This window comes from Lasioglossum baleicum, chromosome 2, assembly GCF_051020765.1.
Source record: "Lasioglossum baleicum chromosome 2, iyLasBale1, whole genome shotgun sequence".
NCBI lineage: Eukaryota > Metazoa > Arthropoda > Insecta > Hymenoptera > Halictidae > Lasioglossum > Lasioglossum baleicum.
Window position 1 is genome coordinate 4,274,684 of NC_134930.1, and position 18,600 is coordinate 4,293,283.

At 49.4% G+C, this 18,600-nt stretch overlaps 1 protein-coding gene across 1 annotated transcript; it reads right to left on the reverse strand.

Annotated features, from left to right (window-relative positions):
- Positions 1–10,331: 10,331 nt before the first annotated feature.
- On the reverse strand, positions 10,332–15,605 carry LOC143216229 (uncharacterized). Its single transcript, XM_076439099.1, has one exon. The coding sequence runs from the start codon at positions 15,603–15,605 to the stop codon at positions 10,332–10,334; it is 5,274 nt and encodes a 1,757-aa protein (XP_076295214.1).
- Between the last annotated feature and the right edge of the window lie 2,995 nt (positions 15,606–18,600).

Sequence of the window (18,600 nt, forward strand, 5' to 3'; positions counted from 1 at the left end):
TTTAGGAAGGTTGCAAGGGCAACCGTATACAGAAACGTAATCGGACGCGTCACACGGAATGTGCTCGGTGGTTCCCAGAAGTTCGGTCCACTCGGTAGTGGCAATGATTTGATCGAGCACCGCTTTATTTCTCAACGCGCGTCTCAATTTAGCAAGTTGATACTTGCGTCCCGCTCGACGTGGGCGTCGCATGGGTAAGGAATAGTAATGATGGAATATTAATAATATAATGAAAATGAACTTCCACTTGTTATTAACCTTTTTGGTAGTTAACTCGCTTCACGTCTATAGTGGCGGCTCAGCGTTTCCACTGCGCACTTTAGACCAATTCTAGACGTGGCACGAGAACTTCTCTATGACTCGCTTCAAATTCCTTATTGGCGGCTCAGCGTTTCCACTGCGCACTTTAGACCAAGTCCAGATATGTCACGAGTTTAATATATTCGATGCAAGAACTGAATTGGAAGATGGTGTTGAACTAACACAAGAATAACAAGATCGAAGCACTGGTATAACAACGATATATTAAATAAGAACTGGTAAGTACACTGGTATACAATATGTAAGTAGTATTATAATAGGAGTAGTAATTGGATTAATGAATAATGGATATTGTAATATGTTATAGGAATAACGTATGAGAATTAGGACTTGAGTTGAGTTGAGTTAGAGTTGGAATTGGAATTGGAATTAGGAGTGAAGGATCGACACACTTCACTATCGCGGAGCTAGACTGAACACGTCTGCTCTTGAAGTCGGAAGAAGCCGGACTGGCATGTCCGTGCGAGTCGCTGGCTGAAGGCGGACTGCTCGAGTCGCGAGATGGAGGCGGACTGATGCAAGCGTCCGCTCTGCCTTGCCTCCTTCGTTCGGAGTGGGGATAGCTGACGCTGCAGTCTCTTTGTTCTTCAGTTGTCGGAGTGGGAGAACCGCTGACGCAGCAGCGTCTTCGCTCCCGGGGACTGCACGTGCATTTCTGCTGACGCTGCAGTCTCGTGGCTGTCCTATTGCCCTCTACGAGCGTGGGACTGCTGATGCAGCAGTCTTTGGACTTCTCGACGTTTCTAGAAGCTTCTAGATGCTTCCAGAGTGATGCAATACTTTATTGCATTATGTGTCGTGGTGATGGGTTGAAACTGAGGTAAGGTATTGATCAAGGTGAAGTTATGGTGATGGGTAGAGACGGAGATAAGGATTAGAACAATCGAATATATGAGATCTTAATGCTATTGTTACGTCGGACGACCTCCGACGTTGGTCGAATCGAGGACCGTACCTCGATTCTAGGCTAAGACTAAATATTAAGTACATAACAACCTCTTAAACCCATCCTTCACCCACAACTTTCCCTACACTTGTTCAAACCCTCATCTACACTTATAACTTGTTTAAACCCTCATCTACACTTAACACTTGTTCAAACCCTCATCTACACTTACAACTTGTTCAAATCCCCAACTCCGCTCGAGTAAACGCCACCTCGAGAACAAAGAGATCGCAACGTCAGCAGTCTTGCACGCGTCACCACTCTGTCGAGAGCGAGGACAAAGAGACTGCAACGTCAGCAGTCTTGCACCCGTCACCACTCCGACGAGCGAGGACAAAGGGACTGCAGCGTCAGCAACCCCCACTCCGAGCGAAGGAGGCAACGCAGAGCTGCCTCTTGCATCAGTCTGGTGCTAGCCAGCGGAGTGAGCGGACGTGTCGGTCTGCGCTCACTCCATTCTCACACAACGACATCAGTCAGTCTGGCCCAAGCCAGCGAAGCGAGCAGACGTGTCGATCTGCGCTCTTCTAATTCGCGCTTCGACGTTCATCGACGTTTGTTCTACTATTCTATTCCAAATCCATTCCAATTCAATTCCTAAATCAATTCCAATTCTAACTCTTACTAACTCATACTCCGTATACGATTATTACGTTTAATTCATTTATTATTATACTACCAAGTTTATACTCAAGTGTACTCAACGTTCTTTATTTCAATATATATATTATATTTTACCAGTGCTACGTGAAGTTGATTTCCACATCATTCTACTAAATCCAGTGACAGTTTCTTTTCGAAATTCGAATCGTGCCCTCGTTAATCATACAGAACTCGGCTTGGAGGTCAGTTCGTCCGCTCCGCTGAGAAGTAGTGGTTGACGAGTAGACGTTTGGAAATAATAACTTTCCAAATCAGATAAACGCATTTAATATTAATAATAAATAATTGAGCTCTCGCTTACGTGTTCAACCTCGGTCACAAAGGGAGAAGCTTACAGCTCCGCCGAGGCAATACGTCAACGAGGTGACACTTAGTCAAAAGATTATCGAAGTTAAAGTGACAGTTTGTGAAAGGAAACATATCAGTGTCTAAAGTGAAGTGACTGTTTTAATAGTGCCCTCGTTGTCGCACGGTGACCCGGCTCGGAGGCCAGTTCGTCTGCTCTGCTGGGTAGTGCCGATTAACGAGTGGACATTTTCGAGTCAGGTAAATTACCTCTGGCCAGCGCCTACGGGGAACCCCTGGCCAATTTTTCTTTCACGTTTGGGACTTAGACAAAATCCGACAAAAGGATTTTCAGAGTATTAACTCTTCCGAAACAGTTCCTTCCATACCCATCCCTTATGCGTCGTACACGTCGTGCAGGCCGAAAGTATCAACAGAGATCAACCACGCGGATCTCTCGCGTTCTTCACCTGCCGCCAAACCGTCTGCTGGTCGCTACGAGATAGCCGATCTCGTTGACACCTCCGACGACGACGACGACGCCAGGAATACCATAAACCTGTCAAGTGACAACAACAACCCGCCTGCCGTTCGTTACGAGGTCATTGATCTCGTCACCAGCTCTGATGACGATGACAGCAGGAGCACCATAATCTTGCCGCACGTTCGCTGTAGGATCATCAAGGACGAGTACCTACCGTCCAACAGACGCATTGTCGTGCGTACCCCAGCGAGACAGCTGCCAAACCTTCCTCATCTCGATGAGATCTGTCTGGACGACCCGTTATACCAGACCCATGCTGACCGACGAGCTCAGCTCCTTCAACAGTACTACTAAGATACAACAACTAACCGGTGAGAATTCGTATCTTTTGTAACCCCTTTTGTTCCATGTCAACTCACCGCGTTCGTTGCGTCAGCGTAGAAGTATCGCCATCCGCGTTGACTGCTAGCGGGTGTCGGTCTCAAATGACTATCGGTGTCCTAGCGCATATGACTGCCCGTCTGGCTGTCTTGGCGTAAAAGACCGTTTCCTCTTCAATTCCACGTGCCGCCTCCTGGGGTCATCTTCTTTGCCTAGGACGTGGGGCGTGACGTAACAAAATTTGGCGCAGTCGGTAGGACACGAAAACGGTCGCCGGTAGTCGAACCATTAACAAATTGTTTTTGTACGTCTGACATTTGTTCTCTATATCGTGTGTCGAGTAAGAATTCACACTAATATCGCAAAATGTCTCGCCCAATCACACGATCCCAAACGGATCCCCGAGCGGATCCTAATCAAGACCTTCCTCCGCCAACCGAGGAAGAGCTACTTCTTTACGCGCAAGATCTCGCCCGTAAAGAGGAATATTTAAAAGAGCAAACCGAATTCATTGCTAAATTGCGTCTTAAATATGAAGAAGACGCACAGAATCAAAATAACATGCTCGATGAAATACGCAAAGAGCTCCACAATATTCAAGCCTTGAACCAAAACTTACGTCACCAAGCGCCTACACCAGGCCCCAGTAACGTCTCTAACACGCGAGAACCTTCATTATCAGAGCCACGCGAAACCCCGCAATATGAGCCAACAGGAAATTTCGCGTTGAAACAAGCCGCAGAACTCGTACCCAAATTCGACGGAACATCGATTCCCGTCCTAAAATTCATCCGCGCCTGCAAACGCGCGCGTGATTCTATCCCCGAATCCATAGAACGTGCCCTTACTAAACTAATCTGCAATAAACTTTCCGATCGTGCGTACGCTGCCATTGAAGGCGAAAACATACGTACGATCTCACAACTTTGCGATAAGCTACGAACAGTACTGGGACCCTACAAATTCGTGGACCAGTACCGTGGCGAATTGGCAAGCGTAGCCCAGGGCAACAATGAGCATATTCTTGACTTCATAAATCGAGTCAAAGATTTACGAACCGCCATCAGCGATTCTACCGAAGGACATTACGACTACAGAGAAATCGATCGTTTCACAGTCGAGTGCTTCCTTCGCGGTCTACTCCCACAACTTCGCAGCGAAGTTTTGCATTGCCGTTCTCAGAATTCGGCAGAGATCTTCGAAGCAGCCATCTCTGCATATAAGCAATATGAGCTGTATCAAAACCGTCGTCGCGAATCTAATCGTGACGATTCCCGCAAGGTAAGCTTCTCAGATAACAGAAGCTCCTATCGCCCACGCTCTTCTGACAATTTCAATTCTCGCGAACGCATCCCTGAACGTCGCGACAACAGACCGGATGAGCGTCGCGATAACGGGTCCGACCAACGTCGAGACTCGTGGAGAAACTCGAACCGCAACTCTTATCGTTCTCCAACTCCGCAGTGGCGATCCGAAACCCCTCGCGAACAAAACCCGCAGCGCGAAAACCGGGACCCGAATTCAAATCGCGACAGACGTTCGGGAGAGCCCCGCAAGTTTTGCAACTATTGCAAAACTCCCGGGCATGACATTCACGAATGTCGAAAAAGAGCCTATAACAATAACCTGCGCTCGGGAAACGAGTCAGGCCTCCCGACAGGAACGAATCAACAGCGGGAGGCCGCCCCAACAAAGCGCAACCAAACATTCACGCAGACCGCCGTTCGAACGAACGAGCTCCCCGAAGACCAGATCGACGATTCGTCTCTGCAGTTAACCTCGCAGTAGACTCGCCGATCCCGCGCGTACAAATCTCCGCCCCTCAGCTTCGCGAGAAAAGTGAATTCTTATTAGACACGGGCTCGGAAGTCAATTTGATACGCGCGTCTAGCTTAAAACCTGGGATAACCATTGATCCCACGAGCACGATCGAAGTTCATGGAATAACCGAGGGTTCCATAGTAACACTCGGCGAAGTCGTTATATTCATTCAAGGGACAATCCCTGTCAAATTCCACGTGCTCGGGGACGATTTTCCAGTCAGTGTTAACGGAATTCTCGGCTCGCCCTTCTTTATAGGAGGAGCTGAGATTTCCTTTGCAAGGCAATTTGTTTTAATCGGAAACATTTCTATTCCGTTCTCTAATTCACGCGCACTGCCGACTGAGCCCCGCGATAGTTCAATGACGAGGGTTATTTCAATGCCTTCTCCGAAAACGGAGGTCTCTCTTGAAAAGCACGCCGCAAGGACAGAGGAAGAAACATTCCCTCTCTCAAAACGTCGGGTGCAACCGGGAGAGATTCGTATCACATCGAATAATATCGTAGAGGAACCGGTCGATAAGCGCAAAAATCAAAATCAACAGTCCGAATCAAGGACTGCAGCAGACTCTAATGAGTTTGCCGTTGAGCCCCGAACAGCCGCCTGCATTGCAGTCAGCGTACAGGGCCCGAAACAGGGATATATCCGCCGCGTCAGCGTAGCGCCGGATGTATTCCTCGGTGACTGTGTAGTCACTAATCGCGGAGGCAAAGCGAGCCTCAGATGTTTCAACACATCTTCGCGTCCGATCTCATTCCGATTACCCGTGTTAGAGGTGGAAGAGATCGAGCGTTATTCAACTAATTCCGGGCACTATCCCGACGCATTCGGTAACCATCCCGACCTTTCTAATTCCGGTAACCATCCCGACGTATTCGGTAACCATCCCGACCTTTCTAATTCCGGGTACCATCCCGACGCATTCGGTAACCATCCCGACCTTTCTAATTCCGGTAACCATCCCGACGCATTCGGTAACCATCCCGACCTTTCTAATTCCGGTAACCATCCCGACGTATTCGGTAACCATCCCGACCTTTCTAATTCCGGTAACCATCCCGACGTATTCGGTAACCATCCCGACAATTTTAATCCAGAGTCCAAAGAAGACTCCCGCGAATTCAAACCTATGAAGGTTTATTCTACAAGCTCCGGTATCAAGTCCGATTGTTTCTATTCCGAGTCTAGGTTGAAAGGAAATGTCCCCGCCTTTGATTCTCTAAAGACGACAGAACGTCTACATAAAATAAAGCATAAAACTCTACCTCGTATAGACCGAGCATACGAGTCGATCATAAAAGATCATCCCGCGATAATTTCTAAATCAGAGTCAAAGAGAGTCTATATTTCATTTCAAAAACCTACCTCTGATTTTTCGCCGGAACATGATCTCTTCCAATCTAAACGGTCAAGTATCCGTGCACCGCAAAGCGAGTTTCATCCATCTAGGAATTATACGTCTGTAAAATACGCGTCAGCAAAAAGGAGAAACAAATTTCGTATTATACTATACCTCTGCGATAACCCGCGAACAATGATTGTAGCATCTCCTGCGACTTGCGATAAGAAACCCTCCCAGGAGATTTCATTACAGTCCTCCGCTGACGCGAAATTAGAATCCGCGTTAATCACGCGTCCGGTCAACACCGATAAGCGAGCGAAATCCGAAACCCAGCGTCGACAAAATCTCCTTCCACAACCGGAAGATAAGCTTGTCGCATCACGACTCAGCCCCTCGGAAGATAGGATCATTCCAGAGGAGCTCCAGTCTTCAGACAATTTCGCAACCACAAACATGTATCCGTTACAAGTTGCCATCCTATGCACCATTACCACGCAAGTTTATACCCTCATTGGATATGATTGCGGTGGACCGACACTCAACGTCACTACGTACTCTACCATCGATAACCTGAATTGCGAACCCGAAGATGTCACACCGATCGAGAGTTTAGAGCGAATTCAACTTCTGCAGCTAGCCGAGTTTTCGCAAGCCCGAGTCCTCCAATGCCACATTGAAATAGACAGAACGATCTACTACTGTGGCATGCATTCGCATAATTCCGTCGTCGCCAATGGTAGACAAGAGTATCTCCTAACCACCACCAGTGAAACATGCTCTAATCTACACACTACTGGAACTCTGTATATTACGCCAGCGGCACAGATCACAGGAGTCCAGCCAAATTCCACAACCTCTCGTAGCCTCACAATGGCAGGAGAAATCAAGAATGACGGAAGCTGCTCAGGCACAACCTACAACGATCCTTTTGGAACCTGGACGGACGTCGTGGTGCAAGCCATAATACGCATCACGATACGGGACTACATTGCACCGATAAAGCTATCCACAGCACAAATTCATTTACAATCCGGACAAACCTGTCCTCTTCAGAAAGGCAACTGCCTCGATTCACAGGACGGATACACATTCTGGGAACCCGCACCAACAGATTCATGCAGATTCAACAACTACGATGTTCTATACGAAGGGCTAGCGACCAAGCTATCCCCACAGTTAAAATCCTCGCCAACCTTGTATACAGTTGCCTCTCAGGATACAACATTTGCACTAACCGAGACAGGACGATCTTCAGTCTGCGGATTTATCATAATCCGTACAGAACATCCAAAACTGTTCATACTAGAAACGGGGAAGTCAGGGAAATTCAAGGAGAAGTCACCCACCCTCGTCAACAATCTCGACATATTCACCTATGTCAACAGCAAATTCGTCTACGTAGAGAAACATCTCCGTACACAATTTTCTCAACTATATAAGGACGTCATTCGTCAAAAGTGCGAACTAGAACGACAAATTCTCCAGAACGCACTCACTCAGCTGCACACAGCCCCTGAAGAAGTGGCAACCGCCATCATGAAAGACGCTGGATTTATTGCAGTCCCAGCAGGTGAAGTGGTCCATATTATCAAATGTATCCCAGTGACAGTCCAGATCCGGAAAACGGAACGCTGTTATGACGAACTGCCCGTCACGTACAAGAATTCTTCAAGATTCCTGAAACCAAAGGACCACATTATTTCAAACACCGGTACAGAGAAGCCGTGCAGCGAGTTACTATCTCCATATTACAGAATACATGGAACATGGTACCGACTCACTCCATCACTAACAGAAACTATTGCACCGTCAGAACTCCATCCAATCTCTAAGGCCACATGGAAATACGTGGACCCCAAAAACCTTGCGACTGGAGGCATATATTCGCAAGACGACCTCGACAAACTGCAGGATCACATAATGTTCCCTGTAGAAAAGGTAGCCGTAATAAATACTATTGCACAAGGCGCCTCAGGTAGACAATACGCAGCAGGAAATATTAACATGTTCAACCTGCTCGACGAAGAGTCGCTTCAACAAATAGCTGAATCTACCGCACAGAAGTTATGGTCAGGATTTACCACGTTCGGATCCGTAACCGCTGGATTAATAGGAATATATGTGGCAATTCGCACAATAAAAACTATTATCAGCACAATCATCAATGGCATCGCTCTCCATTCGTTATACGGCTGGAGCCTCCACCTCATCGTCGCCATCTGGAGTTCCTTGACAAGATTCTTCATTTTCCTGAAACAAAGAGACGAAACATACACATACGCTGTCAGATATCGGAAAAGTGAAAGTGAAAATGACATAAGTGAGCCCATTCCCTCCCAAGACCCCAATAAAAGACAGTCAAATAATGAACATTGCGATTATAGACTGTCGGACATTGCGAAACCTACCCCAACTCCTCGCGCAGAATCAGACAGCATCTCAGTGCATCCAGTGTTTCGTACTGTTAATACAGTCAACGTGCGCCGAGAACTGAGCTCCCTGCGCGGATCGCTCACTAACGATGCGTCTCAAGACCAAAAATTGTAATGCGAGCGTTCACCGAACACAACCTCGGACCGAGAGATTTCACTCCGAGAAATCTCTTCTCCGGCGAGGGAGGTGTTACGTCGGACGACCTCCGACGTTGGTCGAATCGAGGACCGTACCTCGATTCTAGGCTAAGACTAAATATTAAGTACATAACAACCTCTTAAACCCATCCTTCACCCACAACTTTCCCTACACTTGTTCAAACCCTCATCTACACTTATAACTTGTTTAAACCCTCATCTACACTTAACACTTGTTCAAACCCTCATCTACACTTACAACTTGTTCAAATCCCCAACTCCGCTCGAGTAAACGCCACCTCGAGAACAAAGAGATCGCAACGTCAGCAGTCTTGCACGCGTCACCACTCTGTCGAGAGCGAGGACAAAGAGACTGCAACGTCAGCAGTCTTGCACCCGTCACCACTCCGACGAGCGAGGACAAAGGGACTGCAGCGTCAGCAACCCCCACTCCGAGCGAAGGAGGCAACGCAGAGCTGCCTCTTGCATCAGTCTGGTGCTAGCCAGCGGAGTGAGCGGACGTGTCGGTCTGCGCTCACTCCATTCTCACACAACGACATCAGTCAGTCTGGCCCAAGCCAGCGAAGCGAGCAGACGTGTCGATCTGCGCTCTTCTAATTCGCGCTTCGACGTTCATCGACGTTTGTTCTACTATTCTATTCCAAATCCATTCCAATTCAATTCCTAAATCAATTCCAATTCTAACTCTTACTAACTCATACTCCGTATACGATTATTACGTTTAATTCATTTATTATTATACTACCAAGTTTATACTCAAGTGTACTCAACGTTCTTTATTTCAATATGTTACACGAACCCTTTAGGGAACTGAGGATCCGTGAACGATAAATGCGTTGGACTCGCGTGAAGAAGGACAGGAGAAAATTCGGTCGGAGATTGGATATTCGTGAGAGGTTTCAGTCAATCGTTCCACCCGCGTGTTACGGTTCACAAAACAAGCACTTTATTGTTGCTGAGGCTACGGACGCACTTTAACCCGAAAGAACAGAGCTCGCAGGGGAGATTATTCTACGTGTTTCTCGCAGAGGAGATTATCGGTCGTTTTTGAAACTTGCTCGTAGCTATTATATAATTCGCGTGTGTACTCGCAGAGGAGGTTACAACGGAACGCGCCTTCAAACTGGCTGGGGGTCCTATTTACCGGTAATCGGTGGATTCCCCCACCGTACACACATACGGGAGCTCGCTTCGAGGTGAAGACTCGCCGCGGTGCTGTAGGGACGACGAGGGGGGTGGTCGCGGCGCTGAATCATACGAAACTGTATCGTTCGCGTTTAACAAACCGCCCGCCTTGCGCGGTCGCGCAACAGAAACGGATAATCTATATATCTCGAAGAGCTCCCCATACATACGTACACATACACACACATACTAACTATTTACAATATTTACAATGTTTCGGATGACGACACCTGGGCCGACGGCCGGCCGCGACTATTATGTCACGTAGGTCGTGACGTCGCACGCTCGACAACATTATTCGGGGGGTGCCTTCAGTTGTTTACTGGTAACTGGCAGACACGAGTGATGGGTCGTTTATATGTTGAGGACGCGGTCTTAACCTCCACCACTCGTACGTGGCCGTCTTTACCTGGGAACGTTTTTACGACCCTCCCTAATTCCCATTTGTTAGGAGGTAGTAGGGGGTTGTCCAAGAGGACTACCGCTCCTACAGTCAGATCCTTTTGTTCAGTTTGCCATTTGTACCGCGACTGCAGTTCCTGCAAGTACTCGCGGGACCATACGCGCCACAGCAGTTCGTGGAATTTTTGCACTTGTTGCCATCGTGATAAGTGCGTTGTCGGCTCGTCAATCACGGGAGGAACCGGACGTGAAATCAGCGGACTACCGGTTAAAAAGTGCCCTGGCGTAAGGATTTCAAGACACTCTGGGTCGTCGCGCACCCGAGTAATCGGACGCGAGTTTAACGTGGCTTCCACCTTGCAAAGCAGTGTGGACATCTCTTCGGAGGTTGACGCGAACGACCCCATGATACGACGAAGATGATGCTTGGTTGACCGGACTGCGGCTTCCTGCATTCCTCCGTGATGAGGAGCGCCCGGGGGATAGAACTTCCACTGAATAAGAAGAGTGGAGCATCGATTTTTCAATTCCGGCGAATTTGTGACTTCGACGAAGTGTCGAGCGAGTTCGTTGGACGCGCCTACGAAATTCGTGCCATTGTCGCTAGTGATCGTCTGAGGAACACCACGTCTGGACGTGAAGCGGTCGAAGGCTGCGAGGAAGGCAGCCGTGGAGCAATCATCAACCAACTCTAAATGGACCGCGTGAGTAGCAAAACAGATAAATACTGCAATGTATTTTTTATAAGTTCGCTTTCCGCGCCCGGGTGCGTCTCGTACTTGGTAGGGACCGGCGTAATCGACTCCAATGTGAGAGAATGGAGGGGACGGACGGCAACGTGACGTCACGAGGTCTTGCATTACCTGCGTTGCAGTTTCCGCCCGCCAACGCGCGCATTTGACGCACTTATGAATCACGCGACGGACCGAATTACGCAACCCTAGGATCCAATATTTTTGTCTTGTTGTGTACGTCGTGATTTGATTTCCGCCATGCAAGGAGAGAAGATGCGATTCCCGAATAATGAGGTCGGAAACGTGATGTTTCGGCAATATCGCGGGGTGCTTCGTTTCCCAAGGCAGAAAGGAGTTTCTGAGCCTCCCGCCTACGCGTACGACTCCGCATTGGTCGATGAAAGGGCTGAGCGGCAAAAGCGACGAGCCACTGGTCAACGGTTTGTTCCGCGCGAACGCGGCGATTTCGGTTGCGAACGAGCTGCGTTGGATTATTCGCAGTATTGTTATTTCCGAATCGCGTAGCTCCGAGACGGTGAGGAACGAGGGGGGCGCGGTGCTTGTTTGCTTTCGCACCGTGTTTATAAATCGCCGCACGTGACAGAATACGCGGATTAGGCGTTGCCAGCTAGAGAAGCGAGACAGAGCATCCCAATCTTTGATTGTGACCGTATTATGTACGGCGGTTTTACATTTTTCCTCCTCCGTTTCGTAGGTCTGCTGAACGGGCCAGTCTTCTTCGTCCCTCTTCAACCACGATGGACCCTCGATCCACAGCGTCGATGACAGCAGTGCTTCTGCACTTACACCACGCGAATTCAGGTCTGCAGGATTGTAGTGCGTCGGCACGTGTCTCCAGACGGCATTCGGCAGTGTGGAGTGGATCTTGGACGTCCTGTTGGCCACCATGGTCTTCCAAGCTGCTGGGTGTTTCCGCAACCATGCGAGGACAATCGTGGAGTCCGTCCAGCAAACTGTCTTCGTTACCGGTATCCCGATCGAGTGGGTCACGTGAGCGGCCAATTCAGTTAGCATGACGGCTCCGTTTAACTCGAGGATAGGGATAGAGACAGTTTTTATTGGAGCTACTCGCGATTTAGCTGTGAGCAGCGTGGTATGCGTTTCGCCGGTGAGCGACGTTACGCGGGCGTAAATCGCGCATGAAAAGGCGGCACGAGATGCGTCGCTGAATCCATGTAGTTGGATTTCGAGTGAGTCAGGGGCGTACTGGATCCACCGCGGGACCCTCATTGCGGTTAAAGCACGCCAGTCCATACAGAAGAGGTTCCAGGTTTCGCGGGTGTCGTCCGATACGCAGTCATCCCAGCTGATTCGTTCGAGCCATTGTTGCTGCATCAAGATTTTGGCTCGAACAACAATTGGAGACAACCATCCTAGAGGGTCGAACAACGTCGCAATCTCCGAGAGCAATTCGCGCTTGCTCATCTTCTCCTTTCTGACCGCCAGTTTTTGTAAGTCAAAATAGAACGTGTCGTCCGAGGGGATCCACCTGATTCCGAGGACTTTGAGTTCCGAAGCATTGAATATTCGCAGATCCACCGCGTGTGAATGTGTGGCTGCGGGAATATTTCGCAGGGATTCGGCATCGTTGCCCGCCCATTTTCGCAGATTGAATCCGCCTCGAGACAACAGCTGACAGACTTGTATTCTAGTCTGTTCGAGCAGCTGTTTGTCCGGCGCGCCCATGAATACGTCGTCGACATAAACACTGTTGCGAAGAATCGGGGACGCGAGGGGGTATTCCGAACCTTCCAACTTGTTTACTTCTTGTATAACGCGCATCGAGAGGTACGGGGCGCAGGCGGTTCCGTAGGTTACCGTATTCAATTCGAACGTCTCGAGATTACCGGTAGATTCGCTTCTCCACAAGATGCATTGATATTTGCGATCTTGTGGGTGGATGAGAATTTGACGGAACATTTTCTCAATGTCCGCCACTAGAACATATTTGTGGATTCGCCACGCTAATAAGATGTGAGTGATATCTAACTGTAACTTCGGACCAGTAAGTAGGATGTCGTTTAAGGAGTATCCGCTAGACGTTTGGCTCGACGCATTAAAAACGACTCTGAGCTTTGTAGTCAAGCTTTCCTCTCGGAGAACGGCGCGATGTGGAATGTAATTCCTGGAACGGTCGATGCCATCGAGACGGTTCATGTGGCCGAGCGACTCATACTCGCGGATGAACGCATTATATTCGCATTTTACCGCCTCGTTTTCGCGTAGTTTCCGGGTCAGACGTGCCAGTGACGCGGTGGCTCCTCGGAGTGAATCTCCGAGGAAGTCCTCGGGGACCGACTTGAGAAACGGTAACCGCACCACGAATCTGCCGGTAGCGTCGCGCGAGTAGGTTTTTTCGAAGTGCCGCTCGCATTCTATTTCCAAGGGAGTGAGGATACGCGTTTCAGGGACCGCTTCCGTTTCCCAAAAACGAGTTAACGCACGTTCGAGTGGATCCGTGATTGTCCCGTGATGCGTGGTAACCGCGACGCGATGGTTTTCCGGGGTGTTGATGCATCCGGACAAGATCCAACCGAATACCGTATTTTGCGCAATCGGTCCTTGGTTACTGGGGAGTCGAACGCCAGGTCGTAGAATTTGCGCGAAGATATCCGCGCCTAGGAGCAATTCGATACGTTGCTTTGATGCGGGCTCGGGGTCCGCGAGCGCGAGATCGAACAGGGCGCTGTAATTTTCCATCTGGATCGCCGGCGGCGCGTACTGCGTTATACCGCGCACTATGAACGCACGGGTTAACAGTGCTGGTGACTCCTGTTTGGACGAACCTATCTGCAGTTGCACACTATAATCAATGGTGCTTGTTCGTTCGCCGCCGAGACCAGTCACGGAAATCGGTGCTCGGACTTTTTGTAAACGTAGCTGCTGTACAAGATTGGTGGACACGAACGAGGATTGAGACCCCTGGTCTAATAGCGCGCGGGCTAATCGCGACTGACCGTTGGGCGCGAAAACTTTGACCATTGCGGTAGCCAGTAGGACAGTCTGAATGCCATTCGGACTGGCTTCGGCGAAATGTGTCGCAACGTTACTACCGATTTCTTCTGAATTCACGGGCCGCGCAGGGGCTTGAGCCGATAACGGTGTCTGAAGAGTGGTAGACGCGTCTAATCTCGAGGGCTGGACCGAAGATGCATGGTTTCGGTAACCACTCGTTTTGGGTCTGCTGAGGGCCCTGGATTCTCCGCGGTGCAGCAATGTGTGGTGCTTTTCACCACACTGTCTACACACGTTTGTGCTCGGGCAATTCGACACGGTGTGATTCGCGCCGAGGCAATTTATGCACGCGTGTTGACTTTTCAGCGTCTCGAAGCGCGCTAGTGGCGAGAGGCTACGGAACATGCTACAGTCGCGGGGTACGTGCGCTTCTTTGCAAAGAAAGCAAGTAGGAGACGGCCTACTTTCTTCAATCACGTGCGCGTTCGTTTTTTGTCGTAACGGTTTCGCAGGACCCGCGGAGGATTGTAGTTGTTGCGTCGGTTGATTGGACATCTTAACCGCCGCGGTTTGTTCTAAAACAAACTTTTCCATCGCCGCGTATGTTGGGTAGGTTCGTGCATCTCCGAGGGTTTTGTTCCACTCCGTTTCTAATTCGCGGTCGAACTTGCTCGAAACGAAATAAACGAGATGATCCTCTTTCGTGCCTCTACCTAACTTGTACAACGCCTCGAGGGTGTTACGATAATGAATCGTGAACTGATTCAGCGAGTCGAGCTGCGACAATTTGATCGATTTCAAGGAATAAAGTTTTTGCATCAGCGTATGTACAATGACTCGTTCGTTATCGTAAATTTCCTTGAGACGTGTCCAGCCGATCTGGAAGTTCGCGTCCGTTACATCGAGGTGCTGTATCGATTCTAGTGCTTCGCCCGACAATGCGCTAAGCAAGTACTGCAATCGTTCTGAGCCCGTCAAGGTTTCGTTTACAATTACCGCGGAATTGAATCGCGATTCGAACGATTTCCAACGCGTGTAATCGCCGTCAAATTTCGGGAGTTCGATCCGGGGTAATTTAACATGCGCGGGACGAGTTACCATGCTAGCTGGAAACGCCATAGATGAATTCGCCGCAGGGGGTGTGATGGGGGGGCGTAGATGGGCCAGCTGCTCCCGTAGGTAGGACCAGCCATCAAGGTACGCGTCCTCCATCCGATCCATTGTTCCGGCCTTGAAGTAAGGTAGGTCTTCTTTCGTCCGGTCCGCTTTCCGGTACGCTTGGAGGTACCCGTTGAAAGAAGTAATCTGGGTCCAGGTCTCCTGATACATGGTCAGCCTGGTGTCCAGATACTCCACGGTGTAGTTGTCGACCCCTTTTTTCTTCGTATTCGCCAATATTTTCGTGAGTTGAGCAAACGCCTGTGTTTGCCGCTCCAGCACCGCTTCGAAGGTCTCCGTGACACTTGTATTCATGTTCACAGCGTGTTTTTACTTTGAAAGTCACGAGACCCGACACGAACGTTTGAAATGGACGGTTGGTTTCGCCTCTAACGTTTTCCGAACGATCCAGGTTTCTTCACTAATCCGGCTCGAAGGACCAAAAACTATTACACGAACCCTTTAGGGAACTGAGGATCCGTGAACGATAAATGCGTTGGACTCGCGTGAAGAAGGACAGGAGAAAATTCGGTCGGAGATTGGATATTCGTGAGAGGTTTCAGTCAATCGTTCCACCCGCGTGTTACGGTTCACAAAACAAGCACTTTATTGTTGCTGAGGCTACGGACGCACTTTAACCCGAAAGAACAGAGCTCGCAGGGGAGATTATTCTACGTGTTTATCGCAGAGGAGATTATCGGTCGTTTTTGAAACTTGCTCGTAGCTATTATATAATTCGCGTGTGTACTCGCAGAGGAGGTTACAACGGAACGCGCCTTCAAACTGGCTGGGGGTCCTATTTACCGGTAATCGGTGGATTCCCCCACCGTACACACATACGGGAGCTCGCTTCGAGGTGAAGACTCGCCGCGGTGCTGTAGGGACGACGAGGGGGGTGGTCGCGGCGCTGAATCATACGAAACTGTATCGTTCGCGTTTAACACAATATATATATTATATTTTACCAGTGCTACGTGAAGTTGATTTCCACATCATTCTACTAAATCCAGTGACAGTTTCTTTTCGAAATTCGAATCGTGCCCTCGTTAATCATACAGAACTCGGCTTGGAGGTCAGTTCGTCCGCTCCGCTGAGAAGTAGTGGTTGACGAGTAGACGTTTGGAAATAATAACTTTCCAAATCAGATAAACGCATTTAATATTAATAATAAATAATTGAGCTCTCGCTTACGTGTTCAACCTCGGTCACAAAGGGAGAAGCTTACAGCTCCGCCGAGGCAATACGTCAACGAGGTGACACTTAGTCAAAAGATTATCGAAGTTAAAGTGACAGTTTGTGAAAGGAAACATATCAGTGTCTAAAGTGAAGTGACTGTTTTAATAGTGCCCTCGTTGTCGCACGGTGACCCGGCTCGGAGGCCAGTTCGTCTGCTCTGCTGGGTAGTGCCGATTAACGAGTGGACATTTTCGAGTCAGGTAAATTACCTCTGGCCAGCGCCTACGGGGAACCCCTGGCCAATTTTTCTTTCACGTTTGGGACTTAGACAAAATCCGACAAAAGGATTTTCAGAGTATTAACTCTTCCGAAACAGTTCCTTCCATACCCATCCCTTATGCGTCGTACACGTCGTGCAGGCCGAAAGTATCAACAGAGATCAACCACGCGGATCTCTCGCGTTCTTCACCTGCCGCCAAACCGTCTGCTGGTCGCTACGAGATAGCCGATCTCGTTGACACCTCCGACGACGACGACGACGCCAGGAATACCATAAACCTGTCAAGTGACAACAACAACCCGCCTGCCGTTCGTTACGAGGTCATTGATCTCGTCACCAGCTCTGATGACGATGACAGCAGGAGCACCATAATCTTGCCGCACGTTCGGTGTAGGATCATCAAGGACGAGTACCTACCGTCCAACAGACGCATTGTCGTGCGTACCCCAGCGAGACAGCTGCCAAACCTTCCTCATCTCGATGAGATCTGTCTGGACGACCCGTTATACCAGACCCATGCTGACCGACGAGCTCAGCTCCTTCAACAGTACTACTAAGATACAACAACTAACCGGTGAGAATTCGTATCTTTTGTAACCCCTTTTGTTCCATGTCAACTCACCGCGTTCGTTGCGTCAGCGTAGAAGTATCGCCATCCGCGTTGACTGCTAGCGGGTGTCGGTCTCAAATGACTATCGGTGTCCTAGCGCATATGACTGCCCGTCTGGCTGTCTTGGCGTAAAAGACCGTTTCCTCTTCAATTCCACGTGCCGCCTCCTGGGGTCATCTTCTTTGCCTAGGACGTGGGGCGTGACGTAACACTATGCTCTTATGTCTAGGGGACGGTGTGTGGATCTTATGCAGATCAGACCTTGTATACATAGTGTGTGTACAAGGCCAACGTCGTACATCGGACGACGTAACACCGGAGTTAGAATAAGAATCGGGCTGGTTACCGGAGTTAGTATAATGATCGGGCTGGTTACCGGAGTTAGTATAAGAATCGGGCTGGTTACCGGAGTTAGTATGAGAATCGGGCTGGTTACCGGAGTTAGTATAAGAATCGGGCTGGTTACCGGAGTTAGTAAGGTCGGGATGGTTACCGAATGCGTCGGGATGATACCCGGAATTGGAAAGGTCGGGATGGTTACCGAATGCGTCGGGATGATACCCGGAATTGGAAAGGTCGGGATGGTTACCGAATGCGTCGGGATGATACCCGGAGGTAGAAAGGTCGGGATGGTTACTGTTACGTCACGCCCCACGTCCTAGGCAAAGAAGATGACCCCAGGAGGCGGCACGTGGAATTGAAGAGGAAACGGTCTTTTACGCCAAGACAGCCAGACGGGCAGTCATATGCGCTAGGACACCGATAGTCATTTGAGACCGACACCCGCTAGCAGTCAACGCGGATGGCGATACTTCTACGCTGACGCAACGAACGCGGTGAGTTGACATGGAACAAAAGGGGTTACAAAAGATACGAATTCTCACCGGTTAGTTGTTGTATCTTAGTAGTACTGTTGAAGGAGCTGAGCTCGTCGGTCAGCATGGGTCTGGTATAACGGGTCGTCCAGACAGATCTCATCGAGATGAGGAAGGTTTGGCAGCTGTCTCGCTGGGGTACGCACGACAATGCGTCTGTTGGACGGTAGGTACTCGTCCTTGATGATCCTACAGCGAACGTGCGGCAAGATTATGGTGCTCCTGCTGTCATCGTCATCAGAGCTGGTGACGAGATCAATGACCTCGTAACGAACGGCAGGCGGGTTGTTGTTGTCACTGGACAGGTTTATGGTATTCCTGACGTCGTCGTCGTCGTCAGAGATGTCAACGAGATCGGCTATCTCGTAG